This window comes from Harpia harpyja, chromosome 6, assembly GCF_026419915.1.
Source record: "Harpia harpyja isolate bHarHar1 chromosome 6, bHarHar1 primary haplotype, whole genome shotgun sequence".
Taxonomy (NCBI): domain Eukaryota; kingdom Metazoa; phylum Chordata; class Aves; order Accipitriformes; family Accipitridae; genus Harpia; species Harpia harpyja.
The window spans coordinates 9,456,750-9,482,393 of record NC_068945.1 but is presented as its reverse complement, the minus strand read 5'-3'; the positions used below and the strand labels follow the sequence as shown (position 1 = coordinate 9,482,393).

The window sequence follows — 25,644 nt, the reverse complement described above, 5'->3', positions numbered from 1 at the left end:
AGAAACGAAAGGTTAGATGCTGTGGGGAAGAAGGAGCAGAGGCAACTAGAGATAAAGGGATGTGTTATGCAAGCAACAGGCAGAGGTTGCAATAGGGAACAGAGCCAAAACTGTCTACACCTAATAGAAAACATTCCCCTGCAGAAGCTGGAAGGCAACTCAGGAGTACAGTCCTTGCATTCCCTCAGCAGCAGAAAACAGCTGTATGTCTTGTCTGTGTCTCATCCCCTTCTGACACCTTATCTATGTACACATGTACTACTGCGACCACTGATGGCATGCCATTAGCGCTGAGAGTTCAATAACCTTGCACCCTGGATCAAAGTGCCCAGACTTCTTGATGCTGTTGAAATCAGGTTGGGTTTTTGGGGGGAAAACTCAACAAGAACACTATCAACTTTTTCCTTCTTTGCCTTTTCAAGTCAGGAAAGAACATCACAGAAGTGCAATACAAAAACTCTACTGTACTGAAGTTATAAAATCAAGCCCTCAAACATTCAGCTCCTTGACTGCAGGCATTTGGATGTATTCTGCAATTACACTATCACATGCAAATCTTTTCCAGTGACCCCGTCTCATCTAGAAATTTGGATATGTTCTACTTTGGGAACACATCAGGGTGGTGAAGTGACAGAAATACTGTCCAAAGAATCCCCACCTGAAATTTTGTGCAGCCTGGAAGCTGTGAATTAAACATGTATTTGCAGGCAGCAAGAGGATGAAATCACAGTTATGTAGCCTGAAAGCCACACTGAAGAACTTGATGCTATCCGCATCTCTGCTGTAAAGTTATTCCGTGACATCACGCAAGTGACTGAAATTTATTACTATTAGTTTCTAAGTATACATCCTCACTTTCTCAGTTTCCAAGATCTGCCAATGTGCTGAATGCTCACAGCTGGAACTGGAACCAACTGCTGATGTTTCCTGAATATATAATGGGAAAAAATCTTGAATACTCTGGGAAAGCAGAACTTCAGTCTCTCAATGTTTTAAATGCAACTTTTTTTGCAATAATAGCATGTACATACTACAGTATAATAAACACTGGAAATAAAATAAGGTTAAGAATGTCAGTGCAACTCCTTGAGAAAGATATAAGCAGCCATGAAATGCGTTTCCCTTGCTCTAAACCAGGCAAGCCATAACTGTGTCTCGTAACAGGTCTGAATCCAAGCCCATTTAAGCCAAAAGAGGTCTGGATCAGGCTAGTAAGGCTCTACTTTAGCACAGCTAGAGCCAATGGCTTAAATCAAGTACAGACAAGACTGAGAGGTTTTATTTCCTTCCCTGCATAAAAGCACACAGATACCACAGGAGTATTTTTTAGCATTCAAGACATAGAAACTCCATGTTGTCAGTGCATTGCTGTTTTTTCCAATAAGCAAACCAGCAGAATTATCCAAATCCACAAGGTCATGTCTAAGAAAGTTGAGAAAAATCAGATACAATTTTAGGCAAAACAAAATGCTGTCAAAGTATTTGGGGGTAGTCCTTAAAATGCTGTCTTATCTTTTAAAAAAATAAATAAACCAGCAGCTCAAGGAGTTCTGAACCTCACGAGCTTGTTTCCCATTTACAGTAAGAACAGGGCTGGAGCAAGGAGCTGGTCACCCAACAGGGGATCAGCGTTCAGAGTACAGAACAGAGCGCCCGACTCTTGCACTACAAGAACATGTCCCTTTCCCCATGTTTGCCACCTACCCCTCATGCCTTTGCTGATTTGGTATTTAGTTCTCAAAATCACATTCCAGTTTGAAACTTTGGCAATGTGTTCACAAACCATGAAGGCATCTGGGAAGTTACATGTCTGGTAAGGCAAAGTGCCCAAGGAGTTAGAACATGCATCCATCGGTCTTTAAAAAAAAAAATTATCCCCAGTTACTGACCTCTGAACTTCTTTGGAGGATTAGCAAGGTCACCTGCGTCTGGCTGAACCACACACCGGTCATCCACTAACCTAGAAAAACAAAAGTTATTACACTTACTAAAACATGCATTTGACATCAGTGTATATAAGTGCAGAGACATACCTGTCACACCACAGATACAGAAGCTTACTCATTTCTCCAATTTAGTTTAAAGAAACAACCTTAGAAACTCTATCATTACGTTACTAAGCATAACCAAAAAAAAGAAAACTCTACATTTTCCTTCAAGAAAGAGGATTTCTTGTAGTGCACTGAATTATGGCCTATGTTTCAGATCCCACTTCATTTAAATCCGGTTGAAGTCCCTTTTGTTACACCGTGTACATTCATGTTACATGTAAAATTCTTGTTTTCTTTTGTTAGAGCCCATTAACCCTGAATCAGAAACAGTTTGTTTTTCTGCAGCTGTCAGATTTGCACAGCCATTACCCTCAGGCATAATCCAAAATTCATCAAAATCAACAGAGAGACTCTGAGCCACCTAAATGAGCCCTGGAAAAAGACCTCACATAAAAACGCTGGGAAGGCACAATTGTATCTGAGACGAGAAAGGACATTTAAAGCACTTCGGGTTAGCTTGGCCCTACGCTTGCAAGCTGTCCCATGCTTGCAGATTCCAGCATCTCCACTGAGGACTTTTAAGGGGATGCACAGTAAGCAGCCTTCACATGGGTACAGGAGTATATCACTGTTTTATTTAGAATTTTAACCTGGAATCTGATAAAGCACCCTGGATTTTAGTCTTTAAACATTCTGCTATTCTTCTTCACCATTTCTAATATTTTTCTTCTGAGGAGGTGTGTGGAACTAAGATTCAGCTCCGATCAAAACTCACAGGATCACATTTTCCTTTGCTAAAATGAATAAGCATTTATTTAATCGACAGCATAAAATTTAAATATATTTCTTACAATATTTTAGAAGTTAAATAAACAAGAAAATTCAAAAATATAAATTGTTAATCTTATCACAGAACTTCCTAAACATAAATTCAGCTTCCTTTCAGGAAGCATCCTGTAAATAATCTGCCTGTTTCAAACAATTATTCAGGAAAATCATATTTAAGGACATACTACTGCCATGCCACTTCACACCAACAGTCTTAGCAGCATTTTCTGTGGGGAAATTGCCAAAAAAAGCACAATTTGGGTTCAGCCAAATTACACAATAGATGCATTCAGTTTTCACTCAAGCTGGTGAAGGCTTTGCATCTAGGCACGAACGCAGCAAGACCAATCCCCCAGCATGCCCATGAATTTTCTACCTCTAGCAAGCTGACTGCTGACAAGCTGCCCACTGTGGTTGCAGCTCCCAGAAACAGAAGCAAAAACGATCAAGAATTTTGGAAGTTAGCAGCTCAGACCTCATAACATACTTGGATGTAAACATGAGGTGTCAGTGAGGAAGAAGAATTGAAGTCACAGTTCCAGGAGCAGACAGGGGACCTGCCATGGCCTTACGGAGTTGTGTTTTTCACAGTCCAGGTTAGGCCAGGCTTAACAAGAACAAAGTGAGGTTTAGAAAGCAGGACTTAGGAATAGACAGTCCTGCAAGATGCCCTTTGTCTATGATCTAATGGACCAAAGTTTCCTATAAACAGCACCTAAAACCTGGACTCACGGAAGAAACAGGGCTGCAAAGGACTACCTTAACAGAAGCTTTGCCAAAGGATTTTAACACCAAAAAGTACTCCTCCCTCAACAAAATCCCTCAAAGGCTTTATGAATGAACCCATATGGTTTGGCCCTTAAGCACTGTCAGGATGGAGGACAGCACATTGGAAGCTGAGCGTAATTCACAAGGAACAGCTTGTGTTCCTTGGTGACAACTTGTGCACCTGACAACTATAACTGTGGATGAAATGCAAAACTTCCATCATGACGCCACATCACTGTAACAAAAGCCATATAGAAAAGGTGTTGGTGCTGAGAAGAACAAACAAGATGGTGCACACTCTCTGAGCCAGTTAGCTGCAGTGTTCAAACATGTTAGACTTCCAAGGCTCAGAAAATAGACATTAAACAATATCAATCACTTTCATTTAACCTATCTGCAATCATTAGGAACCAAAGACATCAGACAACACAAAGGAAAAGGGAACTGCTGCTGCTCCCATCCTACAGACACGAAATGACAGCACAGAAAGGTTAATTGACATGTGGCAGGACAGTGGCTTGACAGACCAGAAACATCATCTCCTCAGGCCTTCTCAGTGCCTTAGCTTCTGACACCTTTGTTTCTTACAAAGTATCTTACAACACAGGACAAAAATCTGAATAAAGTACTGCTTTGTCTACATAGCAGTCTTCCAACAATTTAATCCCCAAAATTCCCATATAATGACACTCATCCTGTATTCCAGCAGTATGTCCTTCGAAGAGTTCAGTAGCTACTTGTTTACTGTGGAGGTGCTTGTTGCGGTAGTGAAAGCCAAGTTGCATGTTGCACATGATGCAAGACTTCAGCCTGTTCTGTAGACTGGACCAGAAGAGGCTCTTCAAACACAGACCACTTCCTCTGATACACAATACAAATATTCAAATCCCACTTTTTATACCGAGCCAAAAGGCAGCTGTTGGTTTGTTACTGTAGCCTGCTAGGTGGCTGCGTAAAAAACCCAGTAATTCATGACCTTTGTAACCTGCAAACAATCCATTTGAGATGCGTGAAACCAAACAACAGGCTTCACTACAAAAGGCACTGGGCACCTGCAGCTTCTGTCAGACCACAGCACAGCATGTTTTAAGATCACTCACTTGCTGGTTTGTATAGGAGACCAAAGCACACCAGACAAGACTTTTCTGGTAAAGGCAGAATTTACTATGTTATACCATCGAATTTGCTAGCTATTTAAATACTGATCTAAATTATTATGCCAATATTCAAGCCAATGTATCATCAAAGAAGCTTTGGCAAACTTCGAAGCGTTTAAGTCTTCAGCTGGACTGCAGACAATACTGCTTTGTACCCTCCATTGTCATTCAGTGCCTGGCAGATACTACATGACTGCATTTAAGTTTTTCATATGTTGGCAGCATATAAATGACAAAGGAGTTCCCTGCACATGTATATGATTGTTATTTGTGCAAGTTCTTCCCTGAACACAATAAATATCTGGTTTATGCACAATGCCTCCACGTAATTGATGCACTGCTGTAGTAATTAAGTTGTACAGTAGTTCATTAGTGGCTAAGATAAATCATCAGAAAAGTCAAAATAATAATTATGGCCCTGGACTTTATGCATGCCCCTTTGTATTCAGTAATTGCAGAATTAGGGTCTGAAAGTAACAACTTTCATGGGATTGCTTGTCTTAGATGCCCAGTCATTCTCCCACTGAAGCCAATGGAAGTTTTTGTACTCGCTGCAGGGTAGTTCCTCACCATGCCGCTGCATGCAGCCAACCTCACAAACTAGCAAGTATTTAAGCCATTAAGACCTCACACACAGCACACATAGCCACATTAAACAAGAATTTAAACTACCTAAAGCAATGCCTAGGAGTTAAGGTGTGCTCTCAGCAGAGGCAGGGGAAAAAAAGTAAAGAAAGGCAGTTTTCAACTCTGTTAGCATTAGCCAGGATAGTGCACCACATCACGTGAAGTGGTCAAAGCACGAACCTGTACAGAGTCCTGCACCTATCTTCCTCTCCCTTCCCCTTCATTTTGCCCCATCCTTTGGTGGGGTTAAATCTGTCCTTTCTCACCATATGCAAAGCCAGACATGTGTATAAGCATTCAGTTTAGCAATATCTTGCAGCAATGGATTCCATGTATAAGGTGGCACCTGTGTAAACGTATTCACAAGCAATTTCAGATACAGTGCCTCTCATTTTTTGTTGTTTCAGCAACAAAAGGACAGGATCAACTTCTCCCAATACTATTAATCATTTGCATTCAGAACTTGCCTAATATAAACAACTTCAAATTTTCCATACAGTTTCTAATATCGCTCCACTCCTTAGGCACTGAGCAGAAGCAGGGAACAATAACTTGCAATAATTCCCACTACAACTTTCTACTGGGTAGAGCAGCAGCCTTTGTAAGGACTTTCACTGAAAGAAAAAACAGAATTATTCTGTGAAGAACCAGTGGGGACTCACTGTGTATTTGGGGAAACAGGAGGAAGGATGCACCAAAGGGAGGAACAGGACTAAACAGTAGCCGTATAACTGATAAGGAATGTATGTTGGCAGAAAAGACTAATGGTACCTGGGTTTTATGAATCATATATGCTGGATGAGCCTTTGTGTCCTACAAGCTCTTCTAATTACCCAACACAGGCTAAAGGTAAAGACACCGAGGGTTTCTAGGAACTTGCAGACGTAGCGCAAAGGTCAAGGAATAGCTGTACAGTGATAATCCTAGAAAATTGTTCACAATTATGAGTTATTTTAAATTTGCTACTGAGATACAGTTGCATTCTGGAAGAACAAAAACCACTGTAAGAAAAAAAGTAGAAAAGGAATGATGATGGATTTCATTAATTTTAGGGCTCTCACATAACATAAGATGCTTTTTAGTTTGTCCAAGAAAGCAGCCACATATTCATTTATCCTAGCTTTGTGTCTTCTATTTAAAAAAATATCATCCTGAAATGTATTTTGTCTCTTCCTACCAACAGACTTCCACTTTTCATAGCCAATATTATTAAGCAAAACAATACCTAAACAAACACACAAGACAAAACACACAAGCACACAGACTCTCTCATACATGTAACTACACATATATGTGTGTGTGTGTAACTTGTTAAAAAAATACAAGACCCAGCTACTGATGTATAACTATTATAATACACAGGGATGAGCAGAACTCATCTTGGTACTCTTCACACATATGTAGAGTACTCTACTGCTCAAAAAGCTGAATAAACTAAGCTAGAGGCAATGTCTTCAATCTAAGACACTCAGTTGCTCAGCTTTTACTCTCGTAATGGTATCATCATTTCATTGATTTTCTGAGCAGCATAAGGCCTGACAGCAACAGGAAGAGGGGGCAATACTGACAACAGACACCAGCAAGAGGAGCTGGACATTTTAATTGCCAGTGGAGCCAAGCAATATCTTTGTTCAATATCAGTTCACAGATCATGCTGAGGTTACGTCCCAAAGACACATAACCTCAACACCCCCTTGTAAACAAAGGACCAGCCCTCAAAGCCTCCCTTCCTTTGCCCCTCAGACATCGCTTCGCATACACAACCTCCTTATCAGAAATACTCTTCCAGAGCACCTTCCACCCAACACACTTCTTCCTAACTGCAGCTCTCACCTACAAAGCCTCTCCTGCGCTCCACATATCCCAGCACACAGTAACTGCTCAGGAAGAGAGGTGCTAGTCATATCACTAAGAAGCCAACCAATAATGAACAATAGGTTATTAAAATGTTGTTGCCCTGGAAATCAAGCATTAAATAGCTAAGTGCCAAAACAATCAGGTCCACCCAGTTCTTCTCCACGTCCACCCACTTTTCATTTCATTAAGCCTCTTATCAGGCATCTAGGTCAGCCCACTTCTTGCTTGCTTCAAGCGGTCTCCTGCCAAAAATCTACAGTCATCATACCTCACCCTTCCCAAAATGTCAGTTCGTACTCCTTTTTGACTACCAGTCCCAATTCAAATGATTTACAGCTCTATGATTTAGCTCCACTAATATGAAAGCTCCACTAGTATGAAATCTGTCCTTTTTCCTGTCTCCTTCCTTTCCAAAGCCAAATTTTTCATCATCATGTTTTCACATCTGCAATCTTTCAGGGTCTCCTACATTAACCCCAGCTTGCACAGAAAATAAAAAGGATCTTCCTTGCACTTATAGCAGGGCTATTAAGCCTCTGTACCATTTAGGAAGATTCCATGTTAAAAATCCCTTTTGATAAATGGGAGGATTGCAGTACACAATATTTAAACAAGAACTGCACTACATGCCAATGAGGTACAGCAGCACAGAGGGAGACTAGAAAGTCTGACTCCCGCCTGCCTCAAACTTCAGCAATTTTATCCTTTCCTTTCTGAACAAATTTTAATTGCTACAGACACAAAGCTTAACACAGGTTGAAAAAAGCTATTAAATGAATACCCCTACTCTGGGAAAACAAACTTCTATGCATCTAAAATATTCCAGACTTCTCAAGACGTCTTAAACAGCAGACAAATTTCACCATAAACCATCCTCAGTGTAAAATGAGACTGTGGGTGCATTTTTTCTCAGCTACACAAATCAGGAACAGTCAGCCATTCTCACCATGATGAAAAATGCTTGCGCAGGTCACTTGGAGTTGTATTACCAAATGCCATAGAGACAGAAGGGCAGAAAGCAAGATACCAAGCGTATACTGGGAAACAAAACAGCATGCAAGTAGGCAGCTCCACGTTTGCACTAACAATTGCACTAATAATCAGCCCTGAAGTTTTTTTCCTTACCTGATAGTGCATTCATATATTCTTGTAACCATACCTGCAGGCTTGCGTGTCGGAGGGGAAAAAAAAAAAAAAAAGTAGTTTTGCCTGTTCAATTAAGTAATCCAGCTATAAATCCTGAATGTCACTTTGTTATTCTTTTGTATTATATTATATCCAGTCATGCTTTTAGCTTGTAAAAGCTTCAGAAACCTGTTCAGTAGAATTTGTTTATCCCTTTTTATAGTTACATTTACATTTAAAACACTGTGCAAATTAAAATGAATTATAAGAACAGAGTTAAAATAAGTGATTACAACAGAATAAAGCATTATTTGGAGATTACAGTGGAGGGGAGAAAACACAATTCTTAGTTTTTAGTCTCAGTTTTGCAATTTTCTTGGCCTGCATAATAGGTAAATCATTTATGCACAAGGAAAATGGTACTGAGCTTACCTCAGGCATACTAATTTTTGCCAAGTAAATAAACATTTGCACAGTATTTCAAGATCCTGACATCAATACAACATATATTAAGGCACTTTTCACTGGTGCCAAGCATACCTATTTTCTGCTGTCAAAAGGGGACTTGGGAACTGGCAATCGGAGGAGGTGTGCCAGCCCACCCCACCCAGCTCATTCCCCAGTCACACAAAGTCCTGCTACACTTCTCCAAAATGCTGGTGCTCTGCTCCCAGGCTTGTTTTGGCTTCAGTCTGTCTCAGTACCTTTGAAAAACAAATTACATTCCCATAAAACCAAGGAAATGTCTGATTTCTTCCTTTTGTTTTTGGTTGTTTGGTTTTTTTATAAATATGAAAGTAAAACTCTATCATACAAAGATGTTGTCATAGCCTAAAGGCATTCAATAGAAGAAAATCTTGCACAGGAAAACATACTCTTTTAGACGAAATTTATATTAAGACATTCTTCTAAAGCTAAGAAACAGAAAGGATAAAATGAGTATTAGGAAAGCTTTCTGAAAGCAGTAGTGGCTTGCAGAACGTAGACCCACTAACAATACGCATCACCTGGGAGATGGGACAATTTTTCCATTACTAACATTTTCTTTGTTGGGTGAAACCTTGGCTCTCTTTGAATTTACTGGCAAAATTTCCACTTACGTCTGTGAGGCCAAGATTTCACCCCAATGATCCTACCTAACCCAAAAGTGCCGGGGGGGGGGGGGGGGAGGGGGGAAGAGGGCGAGGGGGGGGAGGGGGGAGGTGTGCAAAGTGTTGTTTAAATAAGAAGCAGCATCAGCACCGAGTGCACAGCTATATTGGACACTCTTCAAAAGGAGGGAGCCCACCACCAGTGAGCTCACCGCTGCCAAACCAAGCTGGCCTGGAGATGGAGTGGCAAACAGCATGCTGGTGGCCTCAGTTCAGCTATGTAAGCATAAGGTGTCTAGCTCAAATCCATCATCTGAGATCGTTTTTCAGCCAAGACTGAGAGACAGGCACCTCCAGAGGGCAATAACAACCTACTCTAGGGCAATGTGTAAAATAGGAGGATGAAACATCATCTGGACACGGCCTTCCCCTCTCCCTTGTCTGTTGGCTACTTGTGTAAATTTGAGACGACTACGCTTTGGCAAAACACATTAAGTGAGACACCCAGCCATCTCAGGACGGAGGCACTAGCGTTCTGCAAGCCTTGTCTCCTAGTTCAACCTGAACACCTGGCAAGTTTTCTTGTGCCTGGCTGAGACACAGAGGAGAAACCCAGGTGGACCTGGTTGAGATATTCCTCCTGCCCCCATCCACCTTCCTTCTGTGCACCCCTCAGCAAAACAACTGATAACACTGCACTCTCGGAGGTGCACAGTCACTGCCGGGTTTCCAAAAAACAGAGAAAAATGTTACGTTAAGGTGCCTACGCATAGGAGTACAAAGAATAAGCATCTCTTGAAGCCTGCAAAGTCTTTCATGTAAAAGATAGACAGCGTGACCCACAGTATATATTCAAGGGTGAAGATCTTTATGCTGATGCAGTTTGTCTCAAAAGATTCCAGCCACTGAAGTGTGGTGGAACAAAAGAGAAAAACCTTCCTTCAGGTTCAATTAAGCTCGCTCAACTATTGCTCACGAGGACAGTTGTGACGGACCATTTTAGTTAACTGTACACAAAATGAAGAAGGTAAAGAAAGCTGAATTAATGATTAAAACTTTGTTAAAACTGGAAATTTGATCATGTCAAGACAAGACTTGTCTTGTGGGACATTGTAGAAATGAACATCCGTATTAAAATAGTGAAGTTCTTTGAGCATATTATCATACATTAAAATCAAAAAATGTCATCAGCTGCTCAACAGTCTATTTGAAGTATTATCCCACATACAGTATTCAACTGAGGCTTTATATTCATGTTCTTCAGGGCAGAGGCCACATACCACAAACGTCCATGACAAACTCCAAACATTCCCTTTATTTATTTTAGGAGCATCTAAGGCTCCTTCATCAAAGTTTTTAGATACAATCTAACTTCTGCAGCTTTTCTACTTAATCCTTACTCCAACTAGCTACATACTGAATGCAAATACTGTAATAAGTCTAGGATTTGGCCCAACACAAACACAATGCTTACTTAGAAGTAAATCAGAAAATCATGATTAAAGACATAACTTTAACTCTGCTTGCTTACACCTTACAACTACCTGTAACAGGTCTGCCACTCAGCTCTCCCAATGTAAGAAAGCACGGATGAAGTAGAATTACTAGGTATATTGACATAACATATATTAGAAACACTGACACTGTGACCGCTGTTAACTAAAAATGGGATTTTCAGGACTATGCAAGCCTGCATCTTTATGTGAATTTTAGGCATGTGGTTCACTAATTAGTCCCTATCAGACTGAGTAGCTTAAATTTCTACGGTACATAGTGACCTCAGAAAAGAGGTCCTATTAATAGCATCACTGGTCTCAAAATCAAGTAGACATGCAAAACTCACTGCAGGGTTACCTACTGAGCCAGAGGCAGCAGAGCAAAGCTAGCAGTAGAGAGAAAATAATCACAATCAAAAGAAATTCTACATTCAGCTTGCACCAGAAGAATTTGTGCTTTTAGCTCAGCTTTGTCTATAGCTACATTGCACGTATTTGTGAACATCCACTTGAAAGGACTGTTTTGAAGAACTGCGTGATAATGAAAGGGTTCGGCAAGGCTGAATTTGCCACTGTTAACACCATTTAATGAAAACAGAGAGAAAGGTTTACCCAGAAAAATACTAGTGCGAAATGCCAATATCTGCCCAGTGATCAAGAAGTGACTTCATCACCGAAAATGGTAATGAAGGCATTCACACCTACACATCAAAACAGCAACACTTATTGTATAAAGGAAGCATAAGCAAAAGGAGAGAATTAGGAAATTTACATTTGCCTGAAAGAGCATAGTGTAAAAACATTGTTTAAGCCGACAAACCAGCCTCAAATGCTACTGTAAGGTCTCTAATGAACCTCAACAATTTCTGGGACAATAACATATAAATAGACAAACACATACAGACACAAATACGTACGAACAAATCATCGATCCTGCAAACACAACTTGGAATCTAGATCCTGGAAATCAAACCGAGTTCCTTCTCCATTTTGTAACATAAACAGTGATAATCCAGCAGACCAACTGATGTCACACTAATGTAATAATATGCGTGGAAAACACTTCTTAATCAAAATACTGACATTTTACCCATTTTGCAGTGTTTATTTCACACAGCAATGGCAAATCTTATGTGCCTAACTTTTTGCTAAAGTTAAAAAAAAAAAATCCCATTTTTTAGGTAATAGATACCAAAATACTCTATATTACAAACTTTGTTATATGTCAGGATACCCAATGAAGAAAGGACTCGCCTCATTTCAGAGGCCTTCAAATGGTGACAAGTCCTGAGCTAGTGTAAACGCGTGTAATTCCACTGATGTTAGTCAAACAGCACTTTTCCACAGCAACTAAGCATCTGACCCATTGCTTTTTATATTCCTTCTTTAGTGTATCTTCCTTTAGCTGTCCCAGAGGCTGTCTTTAAGGCCGACCAGCACTCTTGTGCCACCACAATCATGCAACACAACTTGGGCCCCCACCAGCCGCGGCCCCCTTCCACGTGGCATGCTATCTCCTGGCACCGGGGACAAACCTCGTCTTTACACTGGGAACATGAACTTTTCCCAACCACCTTCTCGCCGAGGCAGCACTCTGGAAGTACGGCGCTATCTGGTTTTGCTTTCAGATAAAAGGAAACAGCTCTCAGTTTAACAGTGTAACCACCATCAGCTTGTACCCAACATGTAATTCAGCTCCCAAAATCCTGCTGCTGGTTTCAGCGTTTACTTCTACCTCCGGGGACAATGACTTGGTTTGCAGGAATTCACTGAATGAGGTCTGCTTGCCCTTTGATATGTGTCCAGCTCTCACTGATGGTAATGAGAATTATGCACAGTTATTAAAGGATAAGAGAGCACTTCATATCAACACGTGTTCCACTTCTCTCAACAAAATATTTTTTTTTTTTATTTTCATTTTGCAGTGATAAATGCTTACAAATTTTTGCACCGGGGCCAGGTATTTTTGCATATTCTCTTTGCTTTCCTGTTTCTTCTGCAGCAAGTTAAAAGATACCTTCCAAACAAAAACCAGCTGAAAAATTACAGTGACTCTATTTACTTGTTTTTAAACTGAGCAGAGCCAATTTCCTACTGGGAGAGATCATTTTGGGAGCTGTTCCAGATTCTCTCAGAGCTGCTTTCCCAGTTGCTGGGAGCAGCTCTCGGAGCCTTTTGCCACACCTACACCCAACCTGTACGTGCTCGCTTAAGAGAGTTACACATACCAGCGCTAAGCAGCAACCTGAAGAGGAAATGCTCAGGAATGCTCCTTCCACGGGGGAAGGAGTTGGGAAGCAGGAGAGTCAAGAAACAGCAGCCATAAGCAAGACAGCAAAATAGTAGCTTCTGTGCAGGTCTACAGGCATGAAGGTAAAGGTGGAAAAAGAGCCAATGCGTTGCTGTGCTACTTGTGTGAATCTTTCATAACTGGCATTTTAAAATGGGAAAATGCTATAATAACCAGGTTCAAATCTCAAAACTGCTTCAGACCTTTCTCAAATTGACCACCATGCAGGTTGGCATCCCCTCTGGTTTTAGCACAGCGAGACTATACACACAACAGCAAATTTAACCTGCCCGAGAATGCCCCCAGGGTCTGAGGCCAAGCAGCACAGAAAACCCTGCATCTACCTCAGCAGACCTCAGCGTTCAAGCCAGGGTGGCTGTGCACTCCAGGAGGAGCTCCCAGGAACCCTCCAGCCCCATCCCTACACAGGGTCCGGGGACAACATTAGTGCCAAAATCACACCAGGAAACACTCTTAGCAGTTTGCTAGTACAGACTATTGCGTCCCAGCACCCCAGAGCACATGTGAGCACGTGTTTGTTTATTAATACAGACATAGCAGAAAATTTTTTGAAAATGGTCTCATCCTTGACCTAGCGCTTCCACCTGCGCTCTCAGTACTGACATTAAGCTGAGCTGGGACAGGATGGGATTTGTATCACGACATAAGTATCAGAGCAACGACTCTGCTGAACACAGAAGAACGCTTATTCTCAGGCTGTGCTGTCAGTTGTCCAAATGTTATATCACCTACTAAGGTGTGTCTTAACAACAAGCTCTGTTACAAAGAAATGTGTTTGGCCTTTTACATTAAGGCCCTCCCGTTCTGCAGCATTCTTTTCAGCTGAAGGAAATGCTTCCAGGTCTCCTCATACAGTTTATCCTGACACCATAAGACAGCAAAAATGCCTGCAAATAATCACTTTCTATTTGGAGAACTGGAGCCCTTTATCACTTACATACACTTACTGGGTATTAACTGGCAGAGAAACAAAGAAATCGTGTCTTCTCGAAAAGCCTGCACTTCAGTGATATGGTAAGTGGAAGAATGGCATCTATTTCATTTTTCCTTTTAAGTGCATTACTGCTGTACATACACTTATTAGTGCTCATGTTACAATTCCATAAAATCCATGGGTTTTAAGGAGATGGACTATGTTTTACCTGGGAAAAAGGAACATGGTTCCTCCTTCTGGATCAGTGAGTGGAAAGCACTGTTATTCTCAAACACAATCCAGGCACACACAATGCACCTTCTCCCTCCTGTGCCAAAGTATGTACCTCATAAAGCAAAGGCAAACCAGCTTGAGGGTTACAACTAACTTGTGTTGCAAAAGCTTTCAAGTCAAAGCAATCAACTCTAGAAGAACTGTGATGGTCACACATTTTATTCCAAATCTTGTGATTTTTGGTATCTTTTCTATTGGTCTACTTCCTGATGCTGTAGGAATATATATTAAAAAACCCTCTACTTTCACTGAAAAGGAAAAATGCATGTGTTCCTTGCTGTCACCACTGCCCGGAGAAATGTTAAAAATGGCCTCCAGCTCTGAAAGCTCAAAAACCAGAAGACCAAGAGAACAAATCCATGCACGGGTACTTTTTTAAAATCTCACGATTTTTCAAACCCCTCTTTTGTTTGTGGGGGATCTGAGTCATAATTTTCAGAAACAAACAGGAAGCACTGCAGACATCTCCAAGTATTTCCTCTCTCCACCCTTCCACCCACCCCTCTTGTCTTTTACTTCACTTCTGGACACTTTACTATTCCTTTTGCTATGTCAGCAATGACATGGCGCTGCTCTATGCCGGCTCCAGTGTGCTAAGGTACCGGAGACCTTCTTTTGCCCACATCAGAGGGAAGGGTGCCCTTCGTCCCCTCAACAGGACAAAGCGAGGCTTTCACACGCAGCCCCCTTCTACAGCAGCTGCGAAAGCGAAGCCCCTCCACCATGCTTCGCTCCACTGCTGCCACCGCAGCCGGCAGCATCACATTCGCAGCCCCTTCCCAGCAGCGAGCGAGGCCTCCCCGGCCGCTCTGCCCCGGGAAGCCCGAGCTCTGGGGGCTGGCAGGGGCAGAAGCCGGCTGTCGGAAGGCCGGCCGCTGGACATGACACCCCCCCAGTGCCTCCCCACAGGGGAGTCCCGCCGAGCCGGCCTTGGAGCAGAGAAACAGGATGAAGAAGCGTTAGAAGGCAATGTGCCGGGAAAGCTTTTTTACCTCACTCGGTTTATTACAGTGCTTCCTTTCATTGTATACATGGGAAAAAAAAACATTTCCCCTTCTCCACTCACCACCAGGGCCGGACCTGTCACACTGCTGGGCGAGCAGCTGGGTAGCGCTGGCCGGGAGGAGGCATTGCGGAGGGAGGACCTCGGGGTCAGCTCCGCTGCTCCCAGAGCAGAGCCCCGACTGCAACTTCCCAGGAACTGCCGGGAGCTTTTTAGCTTGCCCTGATACAGCAAGCAGTTTTCGATGACCGTGGGTGCCCAACACATGCCCTCAACCAACACGTGGGTGGGGAAGGGGCAAAATCCGACACATGAGAAAGGCAGGTGTTGGGACAGCACTCTGACAACGCTCCAAGGCCTCTGGGAGACGAGGCGCGAGGGGGCAGGAGTGAGGGCAGGAAAAATAGTACGAGCGGTGACAGGAGAAAAGAAAGGACCTGGTTTGAAGAAGACCATGTAGCTACCACGAGGAACTGGAGCAAGGTGAGAACGTGGTGGGTGATGGAGCAAGTAGTCACCATTACTTACTCCTGCATGACCAACTCTTGACCAGTGTGGTGGGGACCATGGAGGCATGTTTCCCTTTTCAGAGATGTCAGCTCTCTCAAGCTACTCTTTTTTATTTTCTCAATGGAAAAAAAAAAAAAAAAGTGGGATACATTTTAGCAGCCCTTCCCAGGAAGAATGCGTTCTACCTTTCAGGGTACTTTGTGTATTCCATCTCTTTGTGTCAGTGTACGGTCTTAAAGGCAATTACAGGCAAGCCTGAGATCCTGAGGTTTACATCCATGCCACCGTGGTTCCCATAGTGACTTTGACCGTAGCAGCAAGGCTGCCCTGCTACTGGACAGTTCCCCTGCAAGGGGAATCTGGACACAAAAAAATCATACCAAAGTTCACATCTAGTTTCAAGTTAAACGAAATAATTGGTGTACACAGTCCCCATTTAAAAAGTCCTGCTGAAGTCAATCTAATATTGTGCAATTATATTCAGCACAGTAAAACTATTCTAACCTTTTCCTTATCGCTCCACAACCCTCTTGGACACATTATCACAAGAAATTAACCCACCGCCTGGCACATTAAGATTAAAAACCTGCTCACTGCCTTAGCTACGATTCCCTATTCATTTGTGCATAGCAAATAATACTACTCAGCTATAAGCTGATCTGAAAAGATAGTACAGCACCCCACCCAAAAATCAGCTCCATTTTTATCACCTTTCCAGATTTTATTACATAATCAAAAAGCCAATTGACTATCTCTGTGGTGCAGCTTTGTGGATGGTTACACAGTTCTTCAAGTCAAACAGCACCACATTGTCTGGGATAATCTCATCCACTCACATAAACAATTAGTCTGCTATATTTTGATTAACACTTCTGTTTAAGAGGACATTGAGATGCTTCAGCCTGAGTGGCTGAAGGTCTGGCCTCCTGCTAAAACAGAGATGCTCTTCTCGAGCTTTTTCTCTGATTGGAAATCGTAGCTGCCAGCCTTGCCCCAAGTACCTCTCTGAAGCAGAACTCTCTATTATTTTCTGATTTGACACATGGAAATAAAACAGCATGCGTTTAGGTGACACTTTTTTGAGTTACAAGACTCATAGATCACAACATTGAATAAAAGGAGTAAATTGACCCAAAAACAGTAAAGGGCAAAAGTAAACATTGAGCTAGTTCATTCATTTCATGTTACAACCTTTCAGAGCCTGACTGTCTCTAGGCAACAGTCAACTCTGTTCACACAAATCACCTACTAAATTGTTTAAGTATATGAAGTCCTATTGCTTAAAGAGACCTAAGAAGCACTCACATAAACTGTTTTGATGGCGAACAGTGATGTGCAGCCACTGATAAAAAAACAGCTTGCAGAGTAAATGTATATCCACAGCCTCAGTGGTTTGAAAAACTATTCACGAAGTCAAAAGGCACGATAATCTCTGATACCACAGTTTACTCACATATAAATTCTTCCATCAGTACAGTGCCCTAAATAAGACATCAGAAGTTAACTGCTCTCCTGTGATCCATTAAGATATAAACAGATACTGGTTAAACCTAAATGGATAATCTTTCTTGGAAAAATGGAAAGCGGAGACAATGATTTATTCCACTGATGTATATACTGCTTGCTACTCTGGCAACTTAAAAGGAGTACAAATTGTTCCTGCACCTTGCAATGCACAGTTCATCTCGTTGGTCTGCAGCTTTGTGTTAGCAATTGTGTGAATTGGAAGTGAGCTTGAGCCTTTTTTGGTTTTTTTTCTAATCTTCAATCTGAAGAGGTTTTAGAACATATTTTTGTTTATTTTTACATTTCAGGTTTAATTTTTTTTCTAGGAAATGAGCACCAAAAATAAGTATTTGTTTGTATATAAAGCTCTGTGTTTATACAAAAAAAAAAGTTTGTATCTAACTTGTCATCCTGAAATCAGAAAAAAGTATCACAGCACTTACATTCATCAAAGTTGTGTGTAAGTTACCTGCCAACTAACTTTGTACAGATCTTTTCATAGCTGTGGAGCAGACTTTCAGCTGGCATTTGGATCAGATTCTCTGCTGACTTCGGCAACACAGTGCCCAGAAAACACCTGACCAGCAAGCGCTCAATTCACCACCTGCAAGGGATAGCACAAATATCCCACTTCCCCTCCTGTCAGCACATGGTAGCAAAGATGTCAGAAGTAAAATAAGACTTCCCAGCACACCCCAGCAATCCCCTCTGGCCAAGAGCCATTTGAAAGCAGTTGCTTCCGCATTAGGGCTAATATGAATCAGAAATCCAGACACACAGAAATTCATCTGGTCACTCAGGTGCCAGTTTAAGGTGGGAACACCAGCCTCCAAAAAGAAAATCCATCATCTCTGGAACACAAAGAGCCACTAGCCAGCTGGGGCAGTGTTGAAGTCCTGTCCATTGCCTCTCCTCGGAGAGTTCAGCCTTTACAGAAAGGATCTCACGTCATTTACATCTATACTATTAAAGAGAACCTGTCAGCTTCTTCCAGACAATCCTCAGTCCCTTCACATGCACTGTCTATCCCGAAAGATCCTACGTTCAATCTAGGGACTGGGTAGTGGTGGAGTCATCAGCCTCCTGAGATAAATCCCTAATCTGGGCAAAGACCAGAGCACCTCCTCCTTCCTGCAAACTAACGGGAAACCAAAGCTCATTAGCATCCTGAGACTCGGGCTCACTTAATTTTTCAAACTACCCTAGAAGCAGAAACTGTGCATAATAAGATTAACTCTTTAGTGATAACAGATGATCACATCATAATTTGTGTTGTGTGGACCCCTTACTGCTCAAATTTTCCCTTCAACATCCTCTCACCAGCCACACAAACTGCAAGTGCTGTAGCAGAAGCAGCATCAGTGGTGCAAAAGATACCCTGAAGCATGCCATTGCCGGCACAAACTGTTCTTTCAGGATGCCAAAGCTCAGTAATGGGGACAAAATGGGCTTCCTGTTCCTCCACAATTGATACAGTAGATTAAATGCTGGAAACAGGGGACCACAGTGAACCACCTCAGGCTGCATAGCCCAGAGACCAGGAGCAAACACCACACGGAAAGAGCTATCAACATACTTCACTGAATGCATAAGAAAACCGTCCTCCCTCTTCCCCTCTTCAACTAGACTAAATAACCTACCTCATTTCACTCAGAAGAATTCAGTCCCATTTTATATGGAGAAGGACGAAGAACTTGAAGATATTTAAGGTCCAGCTTACAAAACAGATCTATACTTCTGGCTGCAAAAGTCAGGGAGAAAAAACTATACCTGTTTTTAACAGAAATAATGAGTGCCTTCACCAATCCTTAGAAAACAAGCACTCAGACCTGATCACTCAAACTACCATCCCATAAAACATCCTGTTCTTGAGCAAAAACAGCCAGAACATAGAAATTCTAAAACTCCTTCAACAGGTAACATCAGCCACCAACCTAGATACCCACAGCCAAGGTGCAGAGGATTGCAAGTGCAGTATTTTAAGATACTTGAAGACACTTCATCACTCGGGCAAGTCTGGGAATACAGTATCTTTGGTATCCTCAGAGGACTGAAGTGATTGGAAAGAAGAGCTGACAAGGTATTTTCAGTCCTTTTGGGCTAAAGTGATAAAATGCCTCTAGTTCTTCTATGACCTCTGCTAAAGCGAGATAATAGATGAAAAGCAGCTACTGAAAAAAGCTTTCTTTCACCCCAGCTTGCTGGAAATCGTCATTCTTTGATCTAGACATGAACTTGGTCTCTTTAGTCCATGCACTTATAATAGTCTAGCTTGTAGTGACAACACATGTATCTCAGCTACATAAAAAAGGAGGCACAAAGTGCAATTGAGACTGAATTCGCCTTGATTCATTATGTCTCACTCACATCCAGTCAATCCCTGGACTCCATACACTTTCCTCTAAAAATGTGCCCGAGAGATGTTCATGTTACTAAATAGGCTTGAATGAGCTTTCCCAGTCTAATGTTTGATCTTCTGCATAGTCCACATCACCCCAAATTTTCTTTATAATAAAGATATTTGCTTTATATTGAAACAAAATAACTTCTGGAGTATAATTCATATTCTCATCCACTCCTGTGTTAAGTCCCTGAAAAGCAATTGGATATAGTGCCCTAATTTCCTTGAGTCTATAAAATAAGGCAGTTGAAGGTATGAGTCCATAATGATCCTTTCTACCACACCCATCAGACTGTGGGCACACTGAGATAGTGCATCTTTTATGGAAGCCTACAGTCACAAAGACTTAGCGAAATACTTTGAATTTAAAATTTTCCTTTGATCCATAGATGGCTTACTCTTGACTCTAAATCTACAAAAATAATTCAGCAAAGTCTGTTCTATTTCCAGTGCCCTTCGGCGTCTGACTTCACAAGCACCAGGCAATTTTGTGAAGTCATGACTATGTCAATGGACAGCCATAACTATCAATTCTCTGGCAGAAAAAACTAAGCTATTCAGCAACACACTCCATAGATGCCACCACAAGATACTGTTGCACTGGGGCTCGCTCTATCTTGCAAATATCACATTTCCTGCACTGTTTTCCACATCCTGCTTACACTTCACCAAATCATACTTTTTTCAAATCAGCTATGACTCTTGCAGCCCCCCCAATTTCAGCAGTTTCAAAGCCCCAATACAATTTCTGAACGAATATAACCTCCTATGTACTATCTCATTTCTTAACCCCAAGCTTGCCTTGTGCGACCAGAAAACCTTGATCTTGCCACTCTGAGGGGATGCTACACTTTAAGGTGATTGCAAGAGCCAATTATCTCCCCAAATGCTCTCCTGGGAAAGCTTTTGGCTGCTCTGAAGTCCATTCCAGGAACAATACATTCTTCAAGTGGATGATTCAGGAGGTTTTTGCAAGTTATGAGAAGGAAAGAAGAAGTGATCTCTTTTTCAGCAGAGTCATTCCTTGAAATAATCCTTTGATCTTCTGCCTAAGGTAGTATCCGCAACTAGCCTCCAAAGAGTTCATTTGGGCGAGGCATCAAGGTCACCCCGCTGCTCCCAGATCTGTGAATGCCTATGAAAGCACTGCCCTATTAATTCCTACAACCAAATGGTAAGCTGTTCTCAAGATGCCTCAGCATAGTCCTGACTATGTACTTCTTCCTTAGATAAATTACAATGAAAATGTCTGAAATTTTAAGCACCAACAGGAGTTCTCCCCCAGGTAGTTAAAAAATTTTATCATACTTTGTCACCTTCTAAACTCTCCTTTGTCTTCTCCTACCTATGCTTCCACACCTGGATAAGTGATCTGCTAGATCATTTCTAAAGTCCAGTTGAGCTGATGCTCAAACACAAAGCAATCCAAAGCTTTCCTCATCTACATCTTGTGGAAAAACAGATCAGAACCACAGCAAGTATATTTCTGACCATCCCATTGACCCACCTTGCTCCTTCAGAGTGGGTATGTTGCCTGCTCATTTCCCAAACTTGTCCAGATGGTTTTTAATTGCTGCCCATAAAAGGTTTCGCTTTCACCTGCAAATCGTCATTCAAAGTGTTCACTAGGAAACCTCTTTGACTCCTTCTAATGCACCCCATTCTTTTTTCAGATGGCATTTTTATTATTGCTTTAATTCTACCTGCAAGGCTTCCAGTTCTTGTACTAGAAATCATATCAATTCTCTCTTGTCTTTTTTGAGGGTGCAGTTTTCTTCTGTGATTGCTTCTTGCACCATGGCTCCATAAGAACACCAGTCACGAATTTCCATTTTGTAAGTTGGATCCATCTCATGATACCAGGTTATTATTAGTTACAAGTGATGATGTCAGGTCTGGAGACTTAAGGGCTGTTTCCACTACAAAGAAAGGTTTAAGATGGTGTCGGGTATTTTCTTTATCATTTATTCAGAAAGAATTTATAAATTCTTGTTTTCCTGGACACAGGAGAAAGGAAACAGCAGGAGTTTCTTTGATTACAGTTTTCAGACAGAACAGTGCTCTGTTGCACACTCATTTTTATTGTCCTTGGGTCAACATACCAGGTTTTCTCTGGCTGTTACTGAGGTTTTTGTCCTATGTTCTCTGTACTTCTACTCACTTAGGCCTGTATAGCTTGCCCTGTCGATGCTGAATTTCTTTCTAAGAAGCTTCTTGGGTACCATGGCTCAGCTTTTACTCAGGCCTTACCAAGTGTATGTGCTTTGGGTGGTGACTTCTATTGCTTCAGCTATCTGCTTGCAGAAAGGAGGAAGGATTTTATCTCGCACCTTCATTACAAATCAAGAACAGTAATTATATTTACCAGTGTCAATGAAGTTCCACCCAACGTATGAGCATGACAATAATGCCAGCAAGTGTAAAACTCTTTTCGGCACACTTGTTTTCTTGTAATAAACTTCATTCTGCATCTTTAGATATATACTTTTAAAAAACCCACACCTGAAACACGGAAACTTTAATAAACTAACTAGTTTTGTCACAACTGGCTTACTCCCAGGCTTACCATGAGATAAACCAATATAAAATAATTTATGCAACTTAGCATTGAACATCTTACCAGATCAACATTTGTAAAAAGAGCATTGGCCCAGAACTTGGAGTCTTCAGTTATATTCCACAACTTGTCAACGACCTTGTGCAAGTCACTCCTCTGCTTGTGTCCCATCCCCTATTACAATATTTCCCTTTAAACATACTTTAGATCCGCTGTTGAAAACTCAAACCAACACTGTCCCACTTCCAGCTCTACTCAAGTAAAATGATTCTATTAAGAGCAGCCTAATCACAGTAGACAGTTTAATCTGCCGTAGAAAGGAAATGGAACAGATGAAACGGTCCTACGGACTGGGAGTTTGACTCCGCCAGCCTAATGCACAGTATTGCTTCAAATACGGTGTTACAACAGAACTTTACATGTAATGGTTTTACTATATCCTACATATTACATGGCAGGGGCGGGGAATACAGTAATTGGTCCTTACATTCAGTGGCAGAAAAACCTGTTCAACTACAAAAGTTAATACAGACAAGACTTATTGCCTGCCAGGTCCTGACCTTGTTTTGTTTTTGCAAGAGAAGTCATTGCTAACACAAACTGAGCATACCTCTAACCCAAATCCTGCAGCTGCCCAGGGTCCATAGCAGTGCTCTCTCTGAAGAGCCAGATACCTACCTCTGAATGGTTTCATGATCAAATCTTAATCTATCTTTTAGTACTCCTGAAGATCTAGCCAGCCAAGGAAGTAGAAATCTTAAATTGGACCCTCTTCGACAGGTTCTTTTAAAAAATTGCCTCACGACATAGTTGCAGTTTAAGTCTACAAATTTGCAGGTGTAGGACCTACATCTCAGACCACCTAAAGGAAATAATGTCATGCAACTTTGCCACTATTTTGTTAGTTACTTTTTCTGAGTAAAAGGATATATAACAAACTGTCACCTACAGCCTGACACAAATAAACTATTACCTCCACACCAACAAAAAAAAAAATCCACTAAATTTTCTGTATGTTATTTTGCACTTTTATCATTTAAAAGCAAGGAATATTTTTTTCTGTATTCTAATATTCTTTATAAATAACATGCTACAGTGACAGCAATGATATGTAAGGATACCTACAAAGATACCTGAAAATCTTATTTGAAACTTGGACTTCCTGTATTCACTGAAATAGTGAACTTTACTGTTTTTACATCAATACTAAAATCCAAAATATTTATTACATCAGTTCATTACTTATGAAACCTGTTTGACAGTAAAGCTTGACTTACTAAGTTCTGTCTTCAACCTGAGAAGCAGCATTACAGACATTGCCATACCCAACTTTTACATCAGCAAGCCTGACGTAAAACCTCATTTTAGAACAATGAAATTCCACAAAACTCTCCGCTTAATCCTGACGTTTCAGCTCTGTGTAAAGAGTTAAGCTCACTGGGCCCTGTTTTTCAAATGTGGAACAGGAGTGAAGACTACAGACTGGCACCCTCATGAGTAGCAGATGGCAAGGAGAGGACGGTGCATTCAGCTGAAACTGAGTCTAGCTTGGCAAAAGGCAATAACCTAAGTCGGAAATTGTCCAAGATATCAAAGTAAATATTACTAACAGGCAGTTAACTTTTTTCTCTCAGTGCAGTTTGTTGGGTTCTTTTTAAATGAAGGCATAGGGGTTTTTAAACTTTCTAGGTAGCCTTAAAACTTTTATTCTTTGATGGGAAGAATGGAACTTGCTTAGTGATGAATTTGAACATTTTTCACCACTTAAAACTGTACAAAGATCTGCTCAGTGTTTTCAAAACTGATATCCAGTCTTTCCCAATACGTTACTTTTTTTCCTCTCTTTATTTTTTCTGAACAATAAAAAAATTATTAGTCAGATTGAAAAGGTGACTGAGAATATTTTAGCAAAGCACACTACTGTTTCAGTTATCTGGAACAAGTGGAGAGCCCATCAGAAATCTATGCCCAGCTAACTTTAAAATGAGAACAAGCTCATGCAAAAAGCACTGTTTCCATTCTCAAGTACTCACATACCATTAGTTAGCCCCCCTACCTGCAAAGCACATGCTCTGATTTTAAGTTAGTGGAACAAAATTACTACTAAACTCAGGGTACTTCTTACATGTTTCATTTGTAACCATTCCTGTTTTCAAGCTCTTCCTCCACATCCACAAGGGAGAAGCTGAGGATATCCAAAATTCATAAGAGTCCTGGGAGTTGGGACTTTACAAATAATGTCAGGTATTGTGAGACTCAGGACAAAACTATACTGGTCACATTCAACTTAGCTGCCCTCTAAAGCCACCTAGTTAAATTTTCCACATCACAGTGCTCAAGATTATACAACTACACAAAATTTCACAGACATTCAGGATGTAGATGCACACTGGAGCCAGGCAAAATTCCCCACACTGAAATGAAACGCGTCCTGCAGGAGTGGCTGGGGATGCCTCGGTGGCTTGTGCCTGCTGGTCCTCCAGCTTTCATCCAAAGCACCTTCAGAAGGCAAGCAGACAGCTGGGTGGCTTGGAGCCTCCTGTGCATGACCTGCCTCTGCTCCGCACACAGGAATACCAGCACAAGTTTAAACTGAAAAGAGGAAAAACCCTAAGAACTGGGTTGCTGTCTTTTAACTGTGGGCAGTAGGTATAAAAATTTGGGGCTTACCATGACTTTAAGCAGCTGTTTCCTAATCCTGCAACTGCATGCTTTCAGCTGCCCCTGCAACATTGATTAACTTGTGTGTGTCAAGTGCAGTGGAAAAAAAAGCTGTTTGAAATTCAAACAAGTCTCTGAAAGAAAATCAAGATAAGAAGTCCAAGCATTGGATCATAACAAGTTTCTGTATTTTGAGATTCATATAAAAAGCCTTGTTTCAGGGTTTGTTTGTTGATTTTTTTTAAATGACATTGATTTTTATCTGCCAGAGGTCAAAGAACAAAAACTTGATTACTGTTTTAATATCAATTCTTTGTACCGAAAAGAGCTGTAGTAAGCTTAACTTATAGTGTCAAATGATAACAACCACACTGCAATATGCTCTTCTAGCCGCCTTCTGCCAAGTAATTTCATGTAAATTTCAACTCCATGCCTTCACTCATGTAGCAGCAACAACCTAAAGGGGCGTTTCAAATGAACTGTCCAAAATTTATTATATAAGAAGATTACCAAATTACCACAATTCATTACATATAACCTCAGTTGTT

At 41.3% G+C, this 25,644-nt stretch overlaps 1 protein-coding gene across 2 annotated transcripts in view; it reads right to left on the bottom strand.

Moving 5' to 3' along the window:
- The window catches only part of ITPR2 (inositol 1,4,5-trisphosphate receptor type 2), a 285,893-nt gene that overhangs the window by 233,927 nt on the left and 26,322 nt on the right, over positions 1-25,644 (bottom strand). For both annotated transcript variants that reach the window (XM_052790972.1, XM_052790971.1), the window contains one exon: positions 1,890-1,960. In XM_052790972.1, the coding sequence (XP_052646932.1) occupies positions 1,890-1,960 (71 nt within the window). The remainder of the gene's footprint in view (positions 1-1,889; positions 1,961-25,644) is intronic.